The following is a 21,850-nucleotide window of genomic DNA, read 5'->3' as shown; positions in this document are numbered from 1 at the left end:
TAAGATCTTGGTATATACGCACACCAACGCCTTTCCATTTCACCTCTCACTTCTGCTTCACCCAACTTAAACTTTCTCCTTCACCTGGTAGCTCAGGAAGCCGATTATCACAGCCCTGGGTGGCTCGTTCACTTTAGGCTTCGGCCGGAGCGACCGATAGGCCCTGTCCAACTCACAGAGGGAAGGCTCTTCCACCTCTCCCATCAACCTGCCGAACATGTCCGCAAAGTACTCGCTTGGCGTCCGGTCCTCCACCCCCTTGGGCAAGCCCACGATTCTCAAGCTCTGTCTCCATGATCTGTTCTCCAGGTCTTACAACTTGGCTCTTAGCCCTTTATTGTTCTCCACCAGCCTCTGCAGATCCTCACCCATCAAGGTGAACTGGTCGCTCTGCTGCGGCAATACCTCCTCCACCCCCTTCATCTTCTCTCATTGCTCCCGAACGTAAAGCCACCTTTATCAGGGCAACCATGCCCTCCACCCACTCCTTGAGCAAGGTCATCATCTCCCTCCAATGCACCTCTAAATGTTTGGTGAACAACCTTTCAAACTCCCCGATACCACCGCGTTCAGAGTTTCAACTGTAATGTGAGCGGCCCCACACAACAAACCAGCACCCACCATCTTCCCTCCTGCTGGACTCACAGCAGCACTCGTCGGTGGACTTTCACTTGTCCCCTTCCTTCCCTGACCTTTCTTCTGAAACTTCGACATGCCACCAATTCCCTAGAACTCCCCACACCAGATCATCCAAAAAGTACCCCTACGACCAGGCATAAACTTATATCGGAGTCACAGGTCATATGACCTTGGTCTGGCTACCGCATGATGTGTCTGTACCGCTACCTGCTGGTTCGAGGTCGCACACCACCTATGATACAACCCATAGATATATCACCACAACATGCTGCTGTGCAGAGGAACCTGGGGGTTCTTGTGCATGAATCGCAAAACGTTGGTTTGCCGGTGCAGCAGGTAATTAAGAAGGCAAATGGAATTTTGTCCTTCATTGCTAGAGGGATGGAGTTTAAAAACAGGGATGTTATGTTGCAGCTGTATAGGGTGCTGGTGAGGCCATACCTGGAGTACTATGCACAGTTTTGGTCTCCTTACTGGAGAAAGGATGTACTGATTCCGGAAGGGGTGCAGAGGAGATTCATGAGGTTGATTCCAGAGTTGAGAGGATTGGCTTATGAGGAGAGACTGAGTAAACTAGGACTGTACTCATTGGAATTTAGAAGAATGAGGGGTATCTGATTGAAACATATAACATGATGAAGGGAATATTTAAGGGGGGGGGTGCGGGGTGGTGGGCGATCCCTTAGCGGGGGTTGGGCTTGGTCAGGGACTGAAGTGTTCTGCGTTCAAGGTCAAGGGTCACCCCTTGGCCGGGATAGTGAGGGTCTTTGCCTCTGTGAGGCCTTCAAGCTATCAGTAAATATTGTGGAGACCCATAACAGGGGCAACCACAGCTGCAGCCTGTCTGTCCTACCAAACACTTCCTGGAAAGAAGCGTCTTCTTGGCTATATGCAAACGGTCACTTTAACCCCCTTTGACTGTGAGCAGCCTCTAGCTTCACAGCTGAAGGCTACAACAAATGAGGAATTGGCTTTGAGAGCAATTCACAATCCTTAACTCTTAAGTGTCTTCTCGAGGATACACATGCCATGTCTCAAACAATGATTAGAGCATAAAGTATTTCAACCAAACTTTGATGCCTGAACAGTTTGCATGAACTCTAAGAGTGTCAGCACCATAGAGTCAGGTGCCAACAATAAAACACTAAAGAGCAGACCTTCAGTACTGGGAACCTTCTTGCGACCAAAGGGTAAGTGGGTAGGATCAGGGGAGGGCAGCTGAGCACGGTCTCCCTTATGTGTGGAACGCCCTGCCTGCAATAGTAGTAGACTCGCCAACTTTAAGGGCATTTAAGTGGTCACTGGATAGACATATGGATGACAATGGAATATTGTAGCTCAGATAGGCTTCAGATGGTTTCACAGGTCGGCGCAACATCGAGGGCCAAAGGGCCCGTACTGCGCTGTAGTGTTCTATGTTCTATGTTCTATGTTCTATGTTCCTGGCAGGGGTATAGGGGCTCCTGATGTGGCTGGGGGCGAGTGTGCAGAGAAAGGTTTGCTAGCACAATGGAAAAACAGGAGAGAAGGCAGGAGACATAAGGGTGGGGGAGGCCTGGGATATTTGAAGGCCCCGGGATGGAAGCCCGAGCTGATTATTGATCTATCTTCTTCTCCAATTCCTTTCAGTTGGAGTTGTCGTTCCCACAGGGGTTGCCCTCGCATTGTTGGTGGCAGCCCAGGTGGCCAGATGCCGTAGAAGGCAGCAGCGACAATGCAGGCTGGAGGCGGCACCCCATGTAAAGCGGGATGCTGCACACCCTGAAGGCCTGGCTGCCCATCAGGCTGAGGAGAAACCCAGAGGGGGAGGACAGCAATGGCCCAAGTGTATAGGCGTTGTTGGTCTTCCTATGAGATGACGGAGAGCATGTGCTTCAGGAGACTTGGTCTCAACAAAGAGACTAGGACTAGGCACCCTGTGGACGAGGAGGCCGCCCGTCCCCTGTGGCCATGAAGGACATTGCAGCCCTGAACTTTCATGAAACCGACTCATTCCAGGGTTCAAGCGGGTTCCTGTGCGGCATTTCACGATCTCCAGCCCACAGCTCCATCTGGGAGGTCACGGATGCCCTGTATACCTGGACAGACCCACCAAGGTGCCCAGGCTGCAGGATTATCCTGCATTGGCAGGATACCCAGGTCAAGGGGGCAACAGATGGGATGCATGTCACCTTGTGCGTACTGGGGCATCAGGGAGTGCCCTTTAACAGGAAGGGGTTCCACTCCCTGAATGTTCAGATTGCGTGCGATTACTGCCTCCATATCATGCACGGGCCTGCTATCCAGGGAGTGTACATGACAGCTACCCCCTGGGGCACTGGGAGATCCTCAGTGTCTTTGAGGACCACCCCAGGACGACAAGTTAATTTTGAGAGACAAGGGGCACCTGCTCAGGTCCAGTTTGCTGACGCTGGTGTGGAGACCTGAGACTGAGGAGGAACACTGATACAATAAGTCCCATGCTGCCACCTGGGCTGTCATTGAGTGGAGCACCGGACTGCTTAAAATGTGGTTCAGTTGCCTGGATCGCTCTGGTGGTACCTTGCAGTACACCCCCCGAGGGTTTCTTGCTTTCTGGTGATCTGCTGTGCCCTCCACAACCTGGCACAGCAGCAGGGTGGCATGCTGGGGAGGAGGAGGAGGGACATGCGGCCTCATCTGAGAAGGATGTGGACCAGGAAGGGCTGGTGGATGGACCTGGGAGGAGCCTCAGGAGGAGAGGGAGGATGGAGAGGCAGCGGTAGCAAGGGTCTGACACGCCCGGAGGATCATCAGATTCTCAAAGGACAAGGCTGAGTCCATCAGCTCACCCCCTTCCAATTCTCTCCCTCCATCGCCCTATTTACCTCCTTCCCTCTCCCCATCCCACCGGAGGGCAACAGGGGTTGGGGGTGCAGGCAGCCCATTGTGAAGATTAACGTTACAGAGGCTGCACATTTATCAAGTGCAACATGCTTTAATTTGAACATGTGACATTTCCATTCCCCCTAGCTACAAATAGTGACCTTGCCCCACCCACCCAGGCCCACTCAGTGCTCCTCAATCTTCTTGATCTTCCGTGGTCCAGTGCTATGTCTGGGTGTGTCACCAGGATACACATCGAAGGTGGTAGAAGCATGCTGTGTTCTGCGGCTTGTGGCCTTTGATGCCCTTGGTGGATGTCCTTTGGAGGGCCTGGAACCGGAAGGCCCTTGCCGATTTACTGGTGCCATAGGCGTCACCGTGCCTCCCTGTCCTGCCCACTTTCCTTGTGATGCGCCGGTGTCAGGATGGGGGATTCGGAAGTACTCGAGACCGCCATTCTGTCCTTGGCGGCACCAGCCAAGCCCCAGGTTGGCCTCCAGCGCTTTCTCCTCCCTGATGGTGCCCAAAGGGCCTTGGCGGTCTCCACAATGCGGAGGGGCAGCTGGAGTGACCTCCAGAGGTCTCTGATTCATCTGGCTCTGCCAGTCCTGGTGGCTCCCCGTTGTCCCCATTGCTGTCTTCTTTAGATGCTCTTGCCTCCACCTGAGATGCATCAGCAACTTTGTGGTGGTCACCAGACTGTGCCCCAAGAGCCTGTCCGTTAATGTTGTCCACCAAGGTGTGTGTCTCTGTGCTGGTGGAAGATGGGGTTGATAGGTGTGATGCATGGTTGGTGGTCTCCTTGGAGCTCCCCGTCGTGTCGATGGTGACCTCAGTGACTGGGCCATGCTCTGCAGTGCCTCAGCAATGTCCGTCATGGGACATAATGTCGAGACCCTCAGCCAGGGTTGTGCTCAAAGCTTTCCACTGCGAATGTCACCCTGGCAGTGTTGGCCTCGGTGCCACGAATTGTCGGCATTATCTCCTGCGCCTGCACTTGGCTGTACAGTCACTGGAATGATGCTGACATCCCCTCCGGAATGTCACTGCTGTGTCCTGCTCTGGAAGAACCTTGTCCATCCGCATCCAGAAGATCCAGATCTGGTGCTCACCCGATTGTGCCCCAGAAGCCTATCCATTAATGTTGCCCACCGAGGTGTGTGTCTCTGCGCTGGTGGAAGATGGGGATGATAGCTGTGGTGCGTCAATGGTGGTCTCCTTGGAGCTCTCTTCTGAGGTGTTCATTTGGGTGACAGAGGGTTGGGGGTGGGGACAACTCCAGATGGCTCAGCATCATCAGGTGGTGATCCTGCGAGGCAATGGCCTGTGAGAAGGAAGGTCGATCCCGGCCCCGGGTCACTGTCCGTGTGGAGTTTGCACGTTCTCCCCGTGTCTGCATGGGTCTCACCCCCACAACCCAAAAACATGTGCAAGGTAGGTGGATTGGCCACTCTAAATTGCCACTTAATAGGAAAACAAATAATTGGAAACTTTAAATTTAAAAAAAAGGGGAGAGAGAAGGATCATTTTGTCTGACATGAACTTGGACAGGTCATCTGGGTGAAGGGGCAGCGGATCCCCACCTCTCTGGCGCAGGCCAAGCTCGCTGTCAGTGATTGTTCTCTCCTCGGCAACCCTGCATGAGGATCGGATATGGGGAGGGTGTGAGGTGTCAGCCAGTGATTTGTTTGCGTGGGGTTTGGAAATTTGAGGGGTGGCAGGTGGAACAGGTGCCAGGACAGAGGTGGTAACTTACCCTTGCAGCTTGGTGGAGGTCGTCGGTCTTCTTCCGACATTGGACGGTGGTCCTCCTGCTTGTGCTGCCCACACTGAAACCTCTGCCACTGCCTTCCAGGTGGCATTGCTGTGCCTGCTGCTGGTCCTTCAACCCCCTCGGGGAACATAATACCACGTCTTGCAGCCACAGCGCTGAGAAATCTGGCCAGGTCGGCTTCTCCAAAGCGAGGAGCAGGTCTGCACGCTGCCATGCTTGTGTGTTGACCAGGATTGAGTGGTGAGGGAGCATTTAAATGCAGCTCCCCCTTGTTAGAGGTGAGATGCTGAAGCATGAGTCTAATGAATCAGACGGTGAGACAGCACATGGGGAATAATTTGCAGCACTAAGTGCCATTAAATATGGGCCCCAATCTTGCCAACGCGGCCGCTGGGAAACAGCTTGCCAATCGCCCCCAAAATGACATTTTGGAATGTTTCCTTTAAATCTCCCCCTATATATGTAACAATTGCTTTACTATCTCTCCGCTAAGTTTTTAAAATGTGCGAATGAACTCCATCTGGACCAGTGGTCTTCTCTCTAAATTTGATTTTATTATCAATTACTTTCTCCCTTTCTGTCAGAGTTTGCACCAGTTCATGCCCATATCTTAAGAGTGATTTTTTTTGCACATTCTCAAATCTATTACTTTTAATGTAAGATGCTGCCTTCGAGATGTATTTGGGTCACCTATACGATCACAAGTGATCCAATTACATTTTTACAGATCCCCTCAAGGCGAACTTAATTTTTTCCATACCCAGAAAACTTGACATGTCCGAAAGCCATAGTTCGGTCTTCGGGGGTTTTGAGTCCCTCCATGCCAGCAGTATTCGCTGCCGGGCTATCAAGGAAGCAAAGGCCAGAATGTTGGCCTCTTTCTCCCCCTGGACTCCCGGGTCTTCCGAAACCCTGAAAATTGCCATCCCTGGTCTCATCACCACCCTTGTTTTCAGCATGTTCCCGGGACATGACCCCCGCAAATCCCTCACAGTACCCCCTAAGCTTAGGACATGCCCAAAACATGTGAACGTGGTTCGCTGGTCCTCCCGCGCATCTAGCGCACTTGTCCTCTCTCCCAAAGAATTTGCTCATCCGAGCTACCGTCATGTGGGCCCGGTGAACGACCTTAAATTGAATCAGGCCGAGCCTGGCACATGTTGCGGTTGAGTTTACCCTACTCAGGGCTTCCGCCCACAGCCAGTCCTCCATCTCCCCTCCAAGCTCCTCCTCCCATTTGAGTTTCAGTTCCTCCGTCTGGGACTCTTCCCCCTTCACGGAGCACCTTGTAAATATCCGAGACTCTACCCTCTCCTCCTTCTCCTCTAGAGACTATTCTGTCCTGGATCCCTATTGGCGGGAGGCGTGGGAAGGATGGGACCTGTCTGCGTACAAAGTCCCGCATCTGTGAGTACCTAAAGTCATTTCCCCTTACCAGCCCAAATTTCTCCTCCAAACCCCTCAGACTCGCAAAGCTCCCCTCCAGGAACATATCGCCCACCCTCCTCACCCCCGCCCGCCGCCATGTTCGAAACCCTCTATCCATGTTCCCGGGGGCAAATCGATGGTTATCACATATTGGAGCCCAGACAGACGCATTTACCTCCCCTACATGCCTCCTCCACTGGCCCCATATCCGCAGGGCCACCCCCACTACCGGGCTGGTGGAGTACCTGGCCGGCGACAGCGTTAGGGGAGCCGTGACCAGGGCTGCCAAACTGGTGCCCCTGCACGAAGCCGCCTCTACTCGCTCCCAGATAGACCCCGTACCCACCATCCATTTCCTTATCATGACTATGTTAGCCGCCCAGTAGTAGTTGATCAGATTTGGCAATGCCAGTCCCCCTTCGCTGTGGTTCCTTTCAAGCATCGCCTTCTTCACCCGCGGGGATTTTCCCGCCCAGACAAAGCTCATGATGATTTTGCCAGTCCTTTTGAAGAAGGACCGTCAGATAAAGATCGGGAGGCACTGGAAGATGAACAGGAATCTAGGGAGGATGGTCATCTTTACAGTCTGCACCCTCCCCGCCAGTGACGGCGGGAGTGCATCCCATCTCCGAAACTCCCTCTTCATTTGTTCCACCACTCTAGTCAAATTTAACTTATGCAACCTGCCCCAGTCTCGTGCCACCTGTAACCCCAAGTACCGGAACCTTTCCCCAACCAGCCTAAATGGCAGCTCCTTCAGCCTATTCTCAAAGCCCCTTGCCTGCACCACAAACATCTCACTTTTAGCCATGTTTAATTTGTACCCTGAGAACCGGCCGAACATCCTCAATGTTTCCAGTATATTTTCCATCCTGGCCAATGGGTCCGACATGTACAGGAGCAGGTCGTCCGCATAGAGAGAGACCCTGTGTTCCATCCACCCCTTCGCAGCTCTCAACGCAATCGCCAATGGCTCTATGGCCAGCGCGAACAGCAACGGGGAGAGTGGGCAACCCTGTCTGGTCCTGCGATGTAGTCTGAAATAATCTGACATTATCCTCTTCGGCCTAATGCTAGCTTTTGGGGCCTGATCTGACCCAATTAATCAGTCCCTCTCCGAACCAAGCACCTCCCACAAATAGCCCCACTCCACCCAGTCGAAGGCCTTCTCAGCGTCCATTGCCACCACTACCTCCAACTTCTTGCTCGTTGGGGGCATCATGATCACATTAAGCAATCTTCTCAAGTTAGCTGCCTGCCTTTCACAAACCCTGTCTGATCGTCCCCAGTCACCTCAGGTACGCAGTCCTCAATTCTAATCGCCAGGACCTTGGCCAGGAGCTTGGCATCCACATTAATCAGGGAGATTGGCCTGTATGACCCGCAGGATTCCGGGTCCTGGTCCCGCTTCAATATCAGCGAGATAGTGGCTTGCGACATTGGCGGCGGCAGGTCCCTCTGTCCCTTGCCTCATTAAAAACCCTAGTCAGGACCGGTCCCACTATCTCCGAGAACTTCTTGTAAAACTCTAATGGGTATCCATCCGGCCCCGGGGCTTTCCCCGACTGTATGGCCTTTAGGCCCCCCAGTACCTCCTCCACTCTAATCGGGGCCCCATCCCGTCCACTAGCTCCCCGCCTACTTTTGTGAAGGTTAGTCCGTCCAGGAACCTTTTCATCTCCTCCGGCTCTTCCGGGGGTTCTGAAGTGTAGAGCTTACTATAGAAGTCCTGAAATACCTTATTCAGTCCTGCCGGGTCCTCCACTCTGCTCCCCTCCTCATCAACCACTCTACTTATTTCCCTGGCTGCCTCCCTCTTCCTGAGTTGCTGCGCTAGCGATCTGCTGGCCTTTTCCCCATGCTCATACACCACTCCCCTCGCCTTGCTAAGTTGTTCCACGGCCCTACTCGTGGATAGCACCCCCAGTTCCGCCTGTAATCTCCGTCTCTCCCTGAGTAGGTCCTCCCCCGGGGACCCCGCATGCTCCTCGTCTATCCGGTAAATCTCCCTAACCAATCTGTCCATTTCTGCTCTGTCCGCCCTGACCCTGTGAGCCCGAATTGAGATCAGCTCCCCCCTCACTACTGCCTTCCGCGCCTCCCACAAGGTCGCTGCTGAAACCTCCCCCGTATTGTTCACCTGCAGGTAATTTTGCATACACTTCCGCAGTCTCTCACATATCCCTCCTCCAACAACAATCCTACGTCTAACCTCCATTGCGGGCGGTGGTAATTCGCCCCCCCCCCCCCGACCTGCAGGTCCACCCAGTGCGGGGCATGGTCCGAGATAGTGATCGCCGAGTATTCCGTATTCTTTATCTCCCCTACACAGTCCCTGCTCAAGATTTAAAAAATCAATCCGAGAATATACTTTATAAACATGTGAGTAAAATGAATAGCCCCTTCCCGTCAGCTGTCTGGCTCTCCATGGGTCCACTGCCCCCATTTACTCCATGAACCCTTTCAGCTCCCTTGCCATTGCTGGGAGTCTACCCGTTCTGGGACACGACCGGTCCAGCCCCGAGTCAAGGACCGTATTAAAGTCCCCCCCCCATTATCAACTTGCGTGAGTCTGGTCTGGGATTTTCCCCAGCACTCTTTTGATAAAGTCAACGTCGTCCCAATTCGGAGCAAATATGTTCACCAGCACCACTCTCCTTCCCTCCAGCTTGCCCCTTACCATAAGGAATCTGCCCCCACCGTCTGCAACTATGCCCTCCGCCTCAAAGTGAACCCGCTTATTGATCATAATTGCTACCCCCCTGGACTTAGAATCCAAGTCCGAGTAGAAGATCTGGCTGATCCAACCCTTCCTTAGCCTAGTCTGGTCAGACACTTTCAGATGTGTCTCCTGCAACATAATTACGTCCGCCTTCAGAGCCCGCAAATGCGCAAACACACATGCCCTTTTGACTGGCCCGTTTAGTTCCCTGACATTCCAGGTGATCAGCCTGGTTGGGCGGCCCAACCCCACCACCCACCCCTCCGTCCCCACGCCGGTCAGCCATAACCTTTCTTGGGCCCGCTCCCGGCCCGTGCACCGCGCCATTCTTGGCTCGCCTCTTGGCCGCCTCCACCCCCGACCTCCTTTCCATTACCTACTTCAGATCCCCCCACAAAAGGACTGGAGGGTGTGCAGAGGAGATTCACTAGGTTAATCCCAGAGCTGAAGGGGTTGGATTATGAGGAGAGGTTGAGTAGACTGGGACTGTACTCGTTGGAATTTAGAAGGATGAGGGGGGATCTTATAGAAACATTTAAAATTATGAAGGGAATAGATAGGATAGATGCGGGCAGGTTGTTTCCACTGGCGGGTGACAGCAGAACTAGGGGGCATAGCCTCAAAATAAGGGGAAGTAGATTTAGAACTGAGTTTAGGAGGAACTTCTTCACCCAAAGGGTTGTGAATCTATGGAATTCCTTGCCCAGTGAAGCAGTTGAGGCTCCTTCATTACAGGACCCTCTAACCCACGGCGAGACATCACTGAAACGACTACACGATGACATCAATAAGTTCCATCCCACCATCAAACTCACCATGGACTATTCTCCAAATTCAGTTCCATTCTTGGACACACTCGTCTCCATCAAGGACGGTCACCTCAGCACCTCGCTTTACCGCAAGCCCACAGATAATCTCACGATGCTCCACTTCTCCAGCTTTCACCCGAAACACATTAAAGAAGCCATCCCCTATGGACAAGCCCTCCGTATACACAGGATCTGCTCAGACAAGGAGGAGCGCAACAGACACCTACAGATGCTGAAAGATGCCCTCGTACGAACGGGATATGGCGCTCGACTCATTGATCGACAGGTCCACCGCGCCACAGCAAAAAACCGCACCGACCTCCTCAGAAGACAAACACGGGACACCACTGACAGAGTACCCTTCGTCGTCCAGTACTTTCCTGGGGCGGAGAAACTACGACATCTTCTTCGCAGCCTCCAACACATCATCAGCGAGGATGGACATCTTGCCAAGGTCATCCCCACACCCCCACTACTGGCCTTCAAACAACCGCGCAACCTCAAACAAACCATTGTTTGCAGCAAATTACCCAGCCTTCAGAACAGCAACCACAACACCACAAAACCCTGCCAGGGTAATCTCTGCAAGACATGCCAGATCATCGACATGGACACCACCATTACACGTGGAAACACCACCCACCAGGTACGCGGCGCATACTCGTGCGACTCGACCAATGTAGTCTACCTCATACGCTGCAGGAAAGGATGTCCCGAAGCGTGGTACATTGGCGAGACCATGCAGACACTGCGACAACGAATAAACGGGCATCGTGCGACTATCAACAGGCAGGACTGTTCCCTTCCAGTTGGGGAACACTTCAGCAGTCAAGGACATTCAGCCTCTGATCTCCGGGTCAGCATTCTACAAGGAGGCCTTCAGGAGACGCGACAACGCAAAATTGCTGAGCAAAAACTTATAGCTAAGTTCCGCACGCATGAATGCGGACTCAACCGGGATCTGGGATTCATGTCGCATTACATTCGGCCCCCACCAACAAGCCTGGACTTGCAGAGGCCTACCGACTGAACTGGCTTGGGACAATTCACACCTCTTTAACCTGGAGTTACCTCTCTCTCTGCATCTTTGATGATTTGATTGCCTGCAGGTGCTCGCATTCCGGGGCATCTCTGACTGTGTCTATATAAACATTTCTGGAACAAGCCTTTCCATTCACCTGAAGAAGGAGCCGTGCTCCGAAAGCTCGTGTTTGAAACAAACCTGTTGGACTTTAACCTGGTGTTGTAAGACTTCTTACTGTGCTCACCCCAGTCCAACGCCGGCATCTCCACAACATGTTTTTAAGGTAAAGATAGATAGTTTTTTGAAGAATAAAGGGATTAAGGGTTATGGTGTTCGGGCCGGAAAGTGGAGCTGAGTCCACAAAAGATCAGCCATGATCTCATTGAATGGCGGAGCAGGCTCGAGGGGCCAGATGGCCTACTCCTGCTCCTAGTTCTTATGTTCTTATGTTCTTATCAGCAGAATAACTCCCCCCCCCCCTTGCAACATCCCCCGATAACCCCACCCCTGCCATCTACTGGCTGTATTTCCCCCCCCCCCCACCTGACTCCCTTGACTAGCCAATCTGCGAACCCAGTGACTCATCGCTCCAACGCCCACTTGTCTCGCTCCCATTGTTTCCCTGACCTCATCTACCCACTCATCAGCACACCATTCCCCACTCCAACCCACTGGAGCAATCTCACTAAAATGGGAAGATCAAACAAGATGTAAACATCAAACAGCACCGCGAGGCTGCTCCAGGTACAATACAGTTCCAGCTGTGTACACAGAAAAGTGTTCCTTTCTGAGCATTAATAAAATAACACCGCAATAACCCAGTACCCGTACATCACCCATTCGAAACAAACGTAAAAACCATGGACATAAATGAAACGAAAGCCCCCAACCAACATCTTCAATCCCCATTGCTGACCGGCCACTCTTTTGTTACAATAAAGGCTCCAGCGCACTGGAGGGGAGGGGGGGGGGGGATCCCCTCCCCTCCCCCACACCCCCCACAGGCATAAGCTGCCCAAAAATACACCACATGGCACCTTTAAAACAGTAAACAGTCGACCAGCAGTCCAGGCACAGTAGGCATCCCCTCAAACAATAACTCTCAGACCCTAGCTTGTGTCCGTGGGTCCTTTTTGCGGGATGAGCCCCTGATCTCTCCCGAAGTCCATCGCTTCTTCAGGCTCGGAGAAGTAGTGGTGTTGGCCCTGATGTGTGACACAAAGACGGGCCGGGAAGAGCAGACCAAACTTCACGTGCTTTTTAAACAAAACCTCCTTAACTTGTTTAAAGGCTGCTCGCCGCCTGGCCACCTCCTGGCTTAGGTCATCATAGAATTTCATAGAATTTACAGTGCAGAAGGAGGCCATTCGGCCCATCAAGTCTGCACCGGCTCCTGGAAAGAGCACCCTACCCAAGGTTAACACCTCCACCCTATCCCCATAACCCAGTAACCCCACCCAACACTAAGGGCAATTTTGGACACTATGGGCAATTTAGCATGGCCAATCCATCTAACCTGCACATTTTTAGACTGTGGGAAGAAACCAGAGCACCCGGAAGAAACCCACGCGCACACGGGGAGGATGTGCAGACTTCGCACAGACAGTGACCCAAGCCGGAATCGAACCTGGGACCCTGGAGCTGTGAAGCAATTGTGCTATCCACAATGCTACCGTGCTGCCACGGTACCAGGTCCTGGTAAATTCGAAGAACACTGTTATTCCACGAGCTGCTCTTAGCGCTCATTGCCCATCGCAGCACCCGCTCCTTCTCCACAAACCTGTGGAACCTGATCACCATCAGACGGGGGGGGGGGACCCCGCGGACGCATCTGCCTTGCCCGTACTCGATGTGCCCCCTCCAGCTCCGGCGGCCATGGAAAGGCTTCAGCCCCCATCAGCTGCAGCAACAGGTCCACCACAAACGCTGTGGCATCAGCTCCCTCAGCCCCCTCCGGGAGTCCGATGATCCTCAGATTTTGTCTACGGGCTCTATTTTCCAGCTCCTTTACTCTGTCCAGCAGTCTTCTCTGTCTCTCCTGTCATAATATACACACATGTATATGATGGTGCACAGACAGACATTGATTGACACACAGGATGACCAATGAACACACAGAACACAGCAGCCAATCACCAGACAGGACACGGCCACTATAAAGCCAGAGGGCACTAGATTTCCCGCTCTCTTGGGATCCAGCCTCTGAGACAGCCAGAGCCCGTGAGCAACAACTAGAACATCCACCATGTGGTAGTAAGATAGTCTGGTCAGGTTAGCCTCAGGTCACCAGTCAACTCAGCATAGTGTCAACCCACAGTTAAAGTATGTTTAATAGTTAAGAGTTCAATAAAATAGAGTTGCATTTATTCAAGTGTTGGAAGCCTGTCTCTCTCACTGCTATGGTAAACGCAGTCCTCGCAGACCCAGCTTATCCAACACATCATGGTACCAGTGAGTCATGTTAGAGTTTGACGGACCTACCTTGAGATAGTCTGCCTTTGACCAGCGATCAGTCATCCGGTAACATGGACAGCGTCCGCCCTCCCCCGCAGCTCCGCATCACCGGCACCCTCGGTGCCAACTGGAAGATTTTCAAGCAGATGTTCCAGCTGTATCTTGAAGCCACCGACCTTGAAGCTGCATCGGATGCCAGGAAGATCGCTCTCTTCCTCTCTACATCCAGGGACCACGCTATCCACATCTTTAACTCCCTCACCTTTACTGAAGGTGAGGACAAGACAAAGTTCAAAACAGTCCTGATGAAGTTCGACAGCTACTGTGACATCGAATTCAACGAGAGCTTTGAACGCTATGTGTTCCAGCAGAGGCTTCAGGGTAAGGATGAACCTTTTCATTCCTTCTTAACCCATCTTCGTATCCTCGCGCAATTCTGCAGCTACGGCTCCACTTCCGACTCCATGATCCGCGACCAGATCGTTTTCGGGGTCCACTCCAACCCCCTTCGCCAGCAGCTCCTTAAAGTGAAGCAGCTCCCCCTTACCATCGCCATCGAGACCTGCATCCTACATGAGCACGCTAATAACCGGTACTCCCATATCAAGGCGGCAGAGACGGCGCGGCAAGGCCCCCCACAATGCGGAGCGGGTGCAGGCCGTAAAACAGCTCCAGGGCCTGAGTCTGGATGAGGGCAGCCATTTTGCGCGCTTTTCCCGGGCTCCTGCGCACGCGCGCAACGACCGAGGGGACGGCGAGGCCGAGGACCGAACTGCGCAGGTGCACACATTGTTCGACCACACCATGCATGCGCGGTGGCGCATGGAGCATCCTGACGTCGGCGCCATGACGTGCAGCAACTGTGGCTCTGCCCACTTAAAGCGGCAATGTCCCGCGAAATCTCGACGCTGTCTCCAGTGTGGCAAGCTTGGCCACTACGCAGCCCTGTGCAGATCTGCTCAACTGCCCAACACACATCGATCCCAGCAGCAGCGCAGGTACATCCGGTCAGTACAGCAACCCGTTGTATACTCCGACTCCGACATGGTTCCAGATCCTGACAGCGAGGATCTCACATCCCCATTCCGGGTGAGCATCATCACCAAGCATATGGTGCTTTCCGCAAAAAAGGCCAAGCCCTTCCCAGAGCATTGATCTGGACGACAAGTGGTGTGCCACCCTTACGGTCAACAAATCTCGCATACGCTTCAGGCTGGACACCGGCCCTTCAGTTAACCACATTTCGCAGTCTGACCTGGACAACATCCACGTCAAGCCGAACATTCTTCCATCGTCCTGCCAGCTTCTGGATTACAATGTCACTGCAATTGCTGCCAGTAGCCCATGCCAGCTTGTGGTATCTCATCGTTCTTCAAGAGCCCCCTGCGTTTCGAAATTGTAGGGTCCAATAAAGCTTGCTTGCTCGGTGCTCAGGCCTGCAATATCCTGAATCTTGTGCAGCGGGTTCACTCCATGTCGCCCACTGAGGCATCAACCTCGCCAGATGCCAACTTCCAAACCCAATTAAATGACATCATAGCACGATACCACAGCGTCTTCGAGAGAATGGGCACACTCCCTTACACATACAAGATTCTTCTGAAACCGAATGCCACACCTGTGGTTCATGCACCCCGTTGGGTGCCGGCTCCCCTTAAGGACTGCCTCAAGCAGCAGCTGCAAGACCTCCAGGACCAGGGCGTCATTTCTAAGGTCATGGAACCCACGGACTGGGTTAGCTCCATGGTTTGTGTCAAAAAACCATCAGGGGAACTGCGCATTTGGATCGACCCCAAAGATTTGAACTGTAACATCATGAGGGAACACTACCCTATCCCTAAACGAGAAGAACTCACCAGCGAAATGGCTCACGTCAAGTTTTTCACAAAGCTGGATGCCTCCAAGGGGTTTTGGCAGATACAACTGTACGCATCCAGTTGAAAGCTCTGCACATTTAACACCCCATTTGGCCGGTATTGTTACAACCGGATGCCCTTTGGTATCATCTCCGCCTCGGAGGTGTTCCACCGAATAATGGAGCAAATGATGGAGGGCATCGAGGGGATGCGAGTGTACGTCGATGACATCATTGTTTGGTCCACGACTCCGCAGGAACACATTGATCGCCTCAAGCGAGTGTTCCAGAGGATCCATGAGCATGGCCTCCGACTCAACAGAGCCAAATGCTCGTTCGGTCAAGCAGAAATAAAGTTCCTCGGCGACCATATTTCGCAGTTCGGTGTGCAGCCAGATGCGGATAACGTGTCGGCGATCAATGCTATGAAGACACCAGAGGACAAGGTGGCGGTCCTCTGCTTCCTAGGGATGGTTAACTTCCTTGGGAAGTTTATCCCCAACATTGCATCTCACACCACAGCTCTCCGCAATCTTGTAAAAAACCCACCGACTTCCAGTGGCTCCCCGCTCATGAGCGAGAGTGGCGTGAGCTCAGGGCTAAACTCACCAAGGCCCCGGTACTGGCGTTTTTCGACCCTGCCAAGGAGACGAAGATCTCCACTGACGCGAGCCAGTCTGGCATTGGGACAGTACTCCTCCAGCGTGACAAACCCTCCTCTTCCCCCAGTCGCATATGCATCTAGAGCCATGACACCTACTGAACAGCGCTATGCTCAAATCGAGAAAGAGTGCCTGGGCAGACGATCAAACGATCTGCCAGTGGTCGATGGCATACTAATGAAATTGGACAGATTGTAATACCACAGAGTATGCGGGAGCTTGTCCTCGGCCAACTCCACGAGGGTCACCTGGGGGTGGAAAAGTGTCGCTGGTGACATCATCATCTCCTTCAACCCATTGACTTCTAGCGCAGCAATCGTCTGCGTGTCCGCCTGCTCTTCCACCGCCTCTCCCAGCTACTTAACTTTTTCGTCCTGGGCATCCAGTTTCTGGTTCAACTGATCAACTGCCTTCTGAAGTGGATCCAAATTATCCCGCTTCAACGACTCAAAACTGCTTTTAATCACCTGCAGCATGTTTTCCAGCGCTTGTTGGATCACCGGGTCCAAGGTCCGTAGGTCCGCCATCTTTGCTCCCGGGTCAGCTTCTCCTGCACCTTGCCTTTGTCCCTTCCTTTCCTGTTTTCACTGCTTTCTGCTCTCTCGCGGTTCCATCCAGCTCTGCCCGCTCCTCAGCACCTCCGTGGCTGTCCTTTCAGCGCTCCACAGTCCCGCAAAACCGGGGAACATAGAACAGTACAGCACAGAACAGGCCCTTCGGCCCTCAATGTTGTGCCGAGCCATGATCACCCTACTCAAACCCACGTATCCACCCTATACCCTTAACCCAACAACCCCCCCCTTAACCTTACATTTATTAGGACACTACGGGCAATTTAGCATGGCCAATCCACCTAACCCGCACATCTTTGGACTGTGGGAGGAAACCGGAGCACACAGGGGGAGGACGTGCAGACTCCACACAGACAGTGACCCAGCCGGGAATCGAACCTGGGACCCTGGAGCTGTGAAGCATTTATGCTAACCACCATGCTACCCTGCTGCCCCTAAACCAGAACCAGGTCCTCAAATCCCGCCGGAGTGAGAGCCACCGAATGTGCGGCTCACTTGCTCATTGCCGCCACCGGAAGTCCCCAGATTCAATTCTTAGTCTGTGATGTTAGCTGATCCGTAATTGGGTGAGCTTGAGCATTAAAATTGACATCAGTCCCCAGGGCTAAATAGATGAAATCACCCTGGGATTATTTTCTGGATTGTAACCGGTAGCCTCTCCTGGAGGTTTGCACGGGTGGATGGGGGTGAATGGGGATGCAATCCCCTTATAATCCTTCAATCAGGACATGAACAAGGGTCATGTTTGCCGAGTACATGACTGCTGCTCAAGCGGATGATGACTATGTTTGTTTATTTAATTTAAATTTATTTTTAAGTTCTTCTGTTGTTCATTGGGGTTGGGGGGGTGGGGGATGGGATACATGCGTCGATACGGTCTGGAGGTGTTAACAGTTATTATGGGTTATTTTGTTGCATTTCATTGTTTGTCGTTACGTTTTATATTTTCTGTAAAAAATTCCAATAAAAATATATTTAAAAAAAAAGAATTTCAGCCAGGGAATGCAGTTAATGCTTTTGGAAGAGTTTGGAGCAGAGACAGTTAGGGGGAAAAGAAACAAACAAGAAGGTAGGGTTATTGCCAGCATATAGATAAGTCATATGAAAGAAATAGAAAGCTAGACCACATACACTGTGGAGATTATTATTAATTATGTGTGGCTGAGTTTGCTTGAGTTTGATGATGATTGTCAACCATAAAAACACGATCAAACAGCAATCTATTGTTGAAATAAGAACATATCAGTGCTAATGGTCAGGAATTAATAAATAAAGACAAGGCTGTTTGTTACTAACTTTAAAATTAAAGCCGAAGTCTACTCAGGCTGAACATTAAATATTAGGCATGCAAGAAGTTTATAGCTGATTTATAGCTACAACAGCAAAGCTTTAAATCTTGTTCTATAGAATCCACACACTAATGACTATCAAAGATATGCACATTAGTATAAAGTTCATACCTGAGGTAAAGCCAAGACCATACTGAAGATCCAAGCTGTGGCAATCATGTACCTTCCACTGTGGGCACATTTTGTTGCGCTCTTCAAAGGATTTGTAATCGCCAGACAGCGATCCGTGCTGATCACCACCACCATGAAGGCAGGGCAGTACATGGAGAAGAGTTTGAGAAAGTTGAGGAGCTTACAAAGGAATTCCCCACCGTACCACTGAACCGTGATGTTCCAGACGCCATCCATTGGCATAACTATCAGGGTCTGCAGGAGGTTGGCCACTATGAGGTTGTTGAGCAGCAACCTAACGCGTGATTCTTTCTTCAGATGCTGCTTGGAAAGCTTCACCAGGAAAACCATGTTGCCGATAATGGAGAAGATCAAGAAGAAGAAGGTGATGGCCACTCTAATGACACCCGAGATGGTCAGACTTGGCAGATGCAAGGAGCAGTTGAACGCAGTGGGTGCCAGGGTGTCATTGAAAGGGAGGATGCAATTCTTTCTGGACTCCATGTAAGGCACCAAAGTGTCATTCTTCTGGGAGATTGACGGCATGTTTCTGGGTGCAGGAACATCAATCGAACTGTGTCCTGGTGCTTATAACCAACTGTTAGCTGGTATATTCTCACTCTGTCGGTGGCTGCAGCAATCTGGCGAGGCCAGATTGAAGCACAGGTGAATATGATCCTTCACTAATGTTTATGAAACCCTGGTAATGAAAAGTGCACATAATCCCTCTGCAACAATCTGCAGCGCGCTTGACTTTATTTGCCAGTGGTGTTGGTTTGGTTCTTGAAATCAATTTCGTTTTAGCCTCATTTCATTATTTCACATTTTGGTCATATTTCAATTGTAATTTCTCTGAATAAATTAGCTGTGCTTTTAGTTTCATTGATAATAATCAAAGTCAACAATGTTCCCCTTCGTGTCAATTGGCAATTCCAGGACTATTAATGAGTGAAGGGTTTTGTTGAAAAAGATGAAAAAGAGCATATTTTATTTTTATTTTAGAAACCGTGCTGGCAGAGAGCATCACATTTCATTACGTTAAATGCAAAATTCAGTCCTCTATTGATTCAGTTAAACACTCCTATTTTTTGCCCTATCATTTCAAACCAAATAAAATGGAAACTCCTGGAAACAATTTTGGGTGTAATTCAGCCACCGTGTTGTACCCGACGTGGAGAAGGGTCTGACGGGTGAATCCCGGAAGAGCCCCAAAGTGGGACGATCGCGAGTCACCCGACTCACTACGGCCAGCACCATTTGGATCCTGCCCTCGCTGGGCATGATCTAGATAATGAAATGGCTCACTTAAATATCCCCACGATTTACCAGGCGCCCAGAAGTCAACAGCCGCGCCAGCGAGGTCTCAACCAGGCGTCGATTAGTACTGGTGGACCAGGCATAATGGTGATGGACAGGGTAGGGTAGTTTCCTGGCACTCTCCCTGGCACCTGGGAGCTAGGGTGCCCAGGGCACTGCCTGGGTACCAGGCTGGCAGTGCCAAGCTGCCCGGGTGCCATGTTGGCATCTCCAAAGATCGGGGCCTGAGGGGGACCATGCCTGTTAAAAGAGGTGGTGAGAGGGGGTATGAAGGGGCTGATGGAAGGTCGGAGGGGTGAAGGGAGTTCTGAAAGAGGGGGCCCTGAAAGGGGCAGGGGGTTGTAGAGATTGGAACAGCCTTTCAAAATGGTGCCCTGATCTCCGAGGAGCCGGTCTCGTTGGCATGTTCAGACTCCCAGTGCCGGAAAAATTTCAAAGTGTGGCCTCCACCGGGGAGAATCTCCCCAAGGCCTAACGGAACAGTGAAGTGCCATTGAATAGTGGTCTCCATCTTGACATTGCAGCAGTCGCAAAACACCCTGTGCCCAAAATCACACTTTGAACTTTCTCACTTGAATCGCGCTGTTTATGTTTTTGTGTTGGGATGGGACTTTGAGTCGTGCCCTTCTGTGGTGCCGGAGATGCAAGCCCACCATCAAACCTCATTCCAGTTATATTTTTGTCTCTGAGATGCGTGGGTGGGGAGGGCTCAGGTTTTACGAGCCATGATGCAGTGCAGGAGCACTGTGGATGCTGTGGCAAACTGATAAAAAGGTGTACCTCAATCCTCAGGGTCAGTAACCAGCTCCTAACATCATTTTTCTTCTCCCTGTTATGGCATTGCAGACGGCCAGACTGCCCAAATCCCAAAGGGAAACTTAAATCAGTTGCCAGAACAAGTTTTCAATTTATGTATAATGAGGAGTTTTTGGAAATCAAGGTAAGTATCAATCAAACCAATTGAGATGAGTTCATATTATTTTCAATAGCAATTTTCAGCGTTAAAACTTGCTGTCTTGACAATGCTTCTCTTGGACTTTCATCACTTATGCCATACACAATTTGATCACAGATCAGCGGATCATGCAAAGCTGCATAATTACAAGTTTGTGTTAGTAATTTTAAATTGGTGACAAAGCTGGTGAATGATTCCCCATTTTTTTGCAAACGTTTGTTGAATCTGAATCTCTCAAAGATTTCATTTGTTTGAATTTTGCAATGGTCATCAAATTTGTTAATTATTATATCAAATTTACTTTTGTCCTCTTCAGAGTAGATGAAAGAGTTAGACATTTCTATTGCCTGCTGTCCTGCCATGGATAAAAGCAATGCAATCTTCCTATCCTCAGTAGCAGCGGTTAAATAATGTGCCTCTAGATAAATCTGAAACTGCTGTTTGAAGTTTCCAATTGGAATTAAGATTACGGGTTGAATTGAGCTGATATGGAGCTTTAACATGGTCCATCAAGGTGATTTTTCTGCGGAGGATCCAAATGCTGCAAAGCTTCCTAAGTTGAATAGTCGCTACGAATTTGTTCTTTTTTTCTCGCTTTTTCTAATCTAATCTAGTTAGTTTTCTTGAAGTCAAGCCCTGTTATATTGCGTTGTGTAATATCTTATTACTCATTTGCTTTCTGCCAGAATGGTCATACACTCGATATTCATTAATACTCGAAGTCTTCAAATAAAGCAACCACTGTTTACTGAGTAACGATAATCATTTAACTATGAGTTCATTCTCTCTTCAACAACTAAACTATAGATATTTAAAAAAATGTATTTTATTACAAACATGCATCAAAGCAGGTTACAGCCAATAAATAGCCCGGGAAACATACTTCCCAACAATCAACTCTACAGTCTGTACAGATTTTTCCCCTTTTTCACCCTCCCCCCACCATCCAACCCCCCCCCCCCAGCAACGAACAGCTCCTCAAACGCAGTCACAAACATCCCCCACTTTTTCTCAAACTCCCCTGCTGAGCCCTTAACTCATACTTTAACTTTTGTAACTGCAGGAATTTATACAGGTCACCCAACCAAGCCGCTACCCCCGGTGGCAATGCCGACCGCCTCTCCAGCAGAATTCGCCACTGTGCGATCAGACAGGCGAAAACCACGACATCGGCCTTCCTCCTTTCCATGGGCTCCGGCTTCTTTGAAACCCCAAATATCGCAACCAAAGGGTCCGGGTCCACCTCCTCCTCCACTGTCCTGGGTAAGACCCCTGCCCAGAATCTTCCCAATTTCTCGCAACCCCAAAAGATGTGCGCATGATTCGCTGGCCCCC

The 21,850-nt window shown here is 51.1% G+C and overlaps 1 protein-coding gene across 1 annotated transcript in view; it reads right to left on the bottom strand.

The window, feature by feature from the left end:
• Positions 1 to 18,789, bottom strand: part of LOC119969889 (gonadotropin-releasing hormone receptor-like) — a 28,899-nt gene extending 10,110 nt beyond the window's left edge. The window contains exon 1 of the mRNA XM_038803869.1: positions 18,244 to 18,789. Within this exon, the coding sequence (XP_038659797.1) occupies positions 18,244 to 18,789 (546 nt within the window). The remainder of the gene's footprint in view (positions 1 to 18,243) is intronic.
• Between the last annotated feature and the right edge of the window lie 3,061 nt (positions 18,790 to 21,850).

The sequence above is a fragment of the Scyliorhinus canicula genome, chromosome 8 (genome assembly GCF_902713615.1).
Source record: "Scyliorhinus canicula chromosome 8, sScyCan1.1, whole genome shotgun sequence".
NCBI lineage: Eukaryota > Metazoa > Chordata > Chondrichthyes > Carcharhiniformes > Scyliorhinidae > Scyliorhinus > Scyliorhinus canicula.
This window is presented reverse-complemented; position numbering and strand designations above follow the sequence as displayed.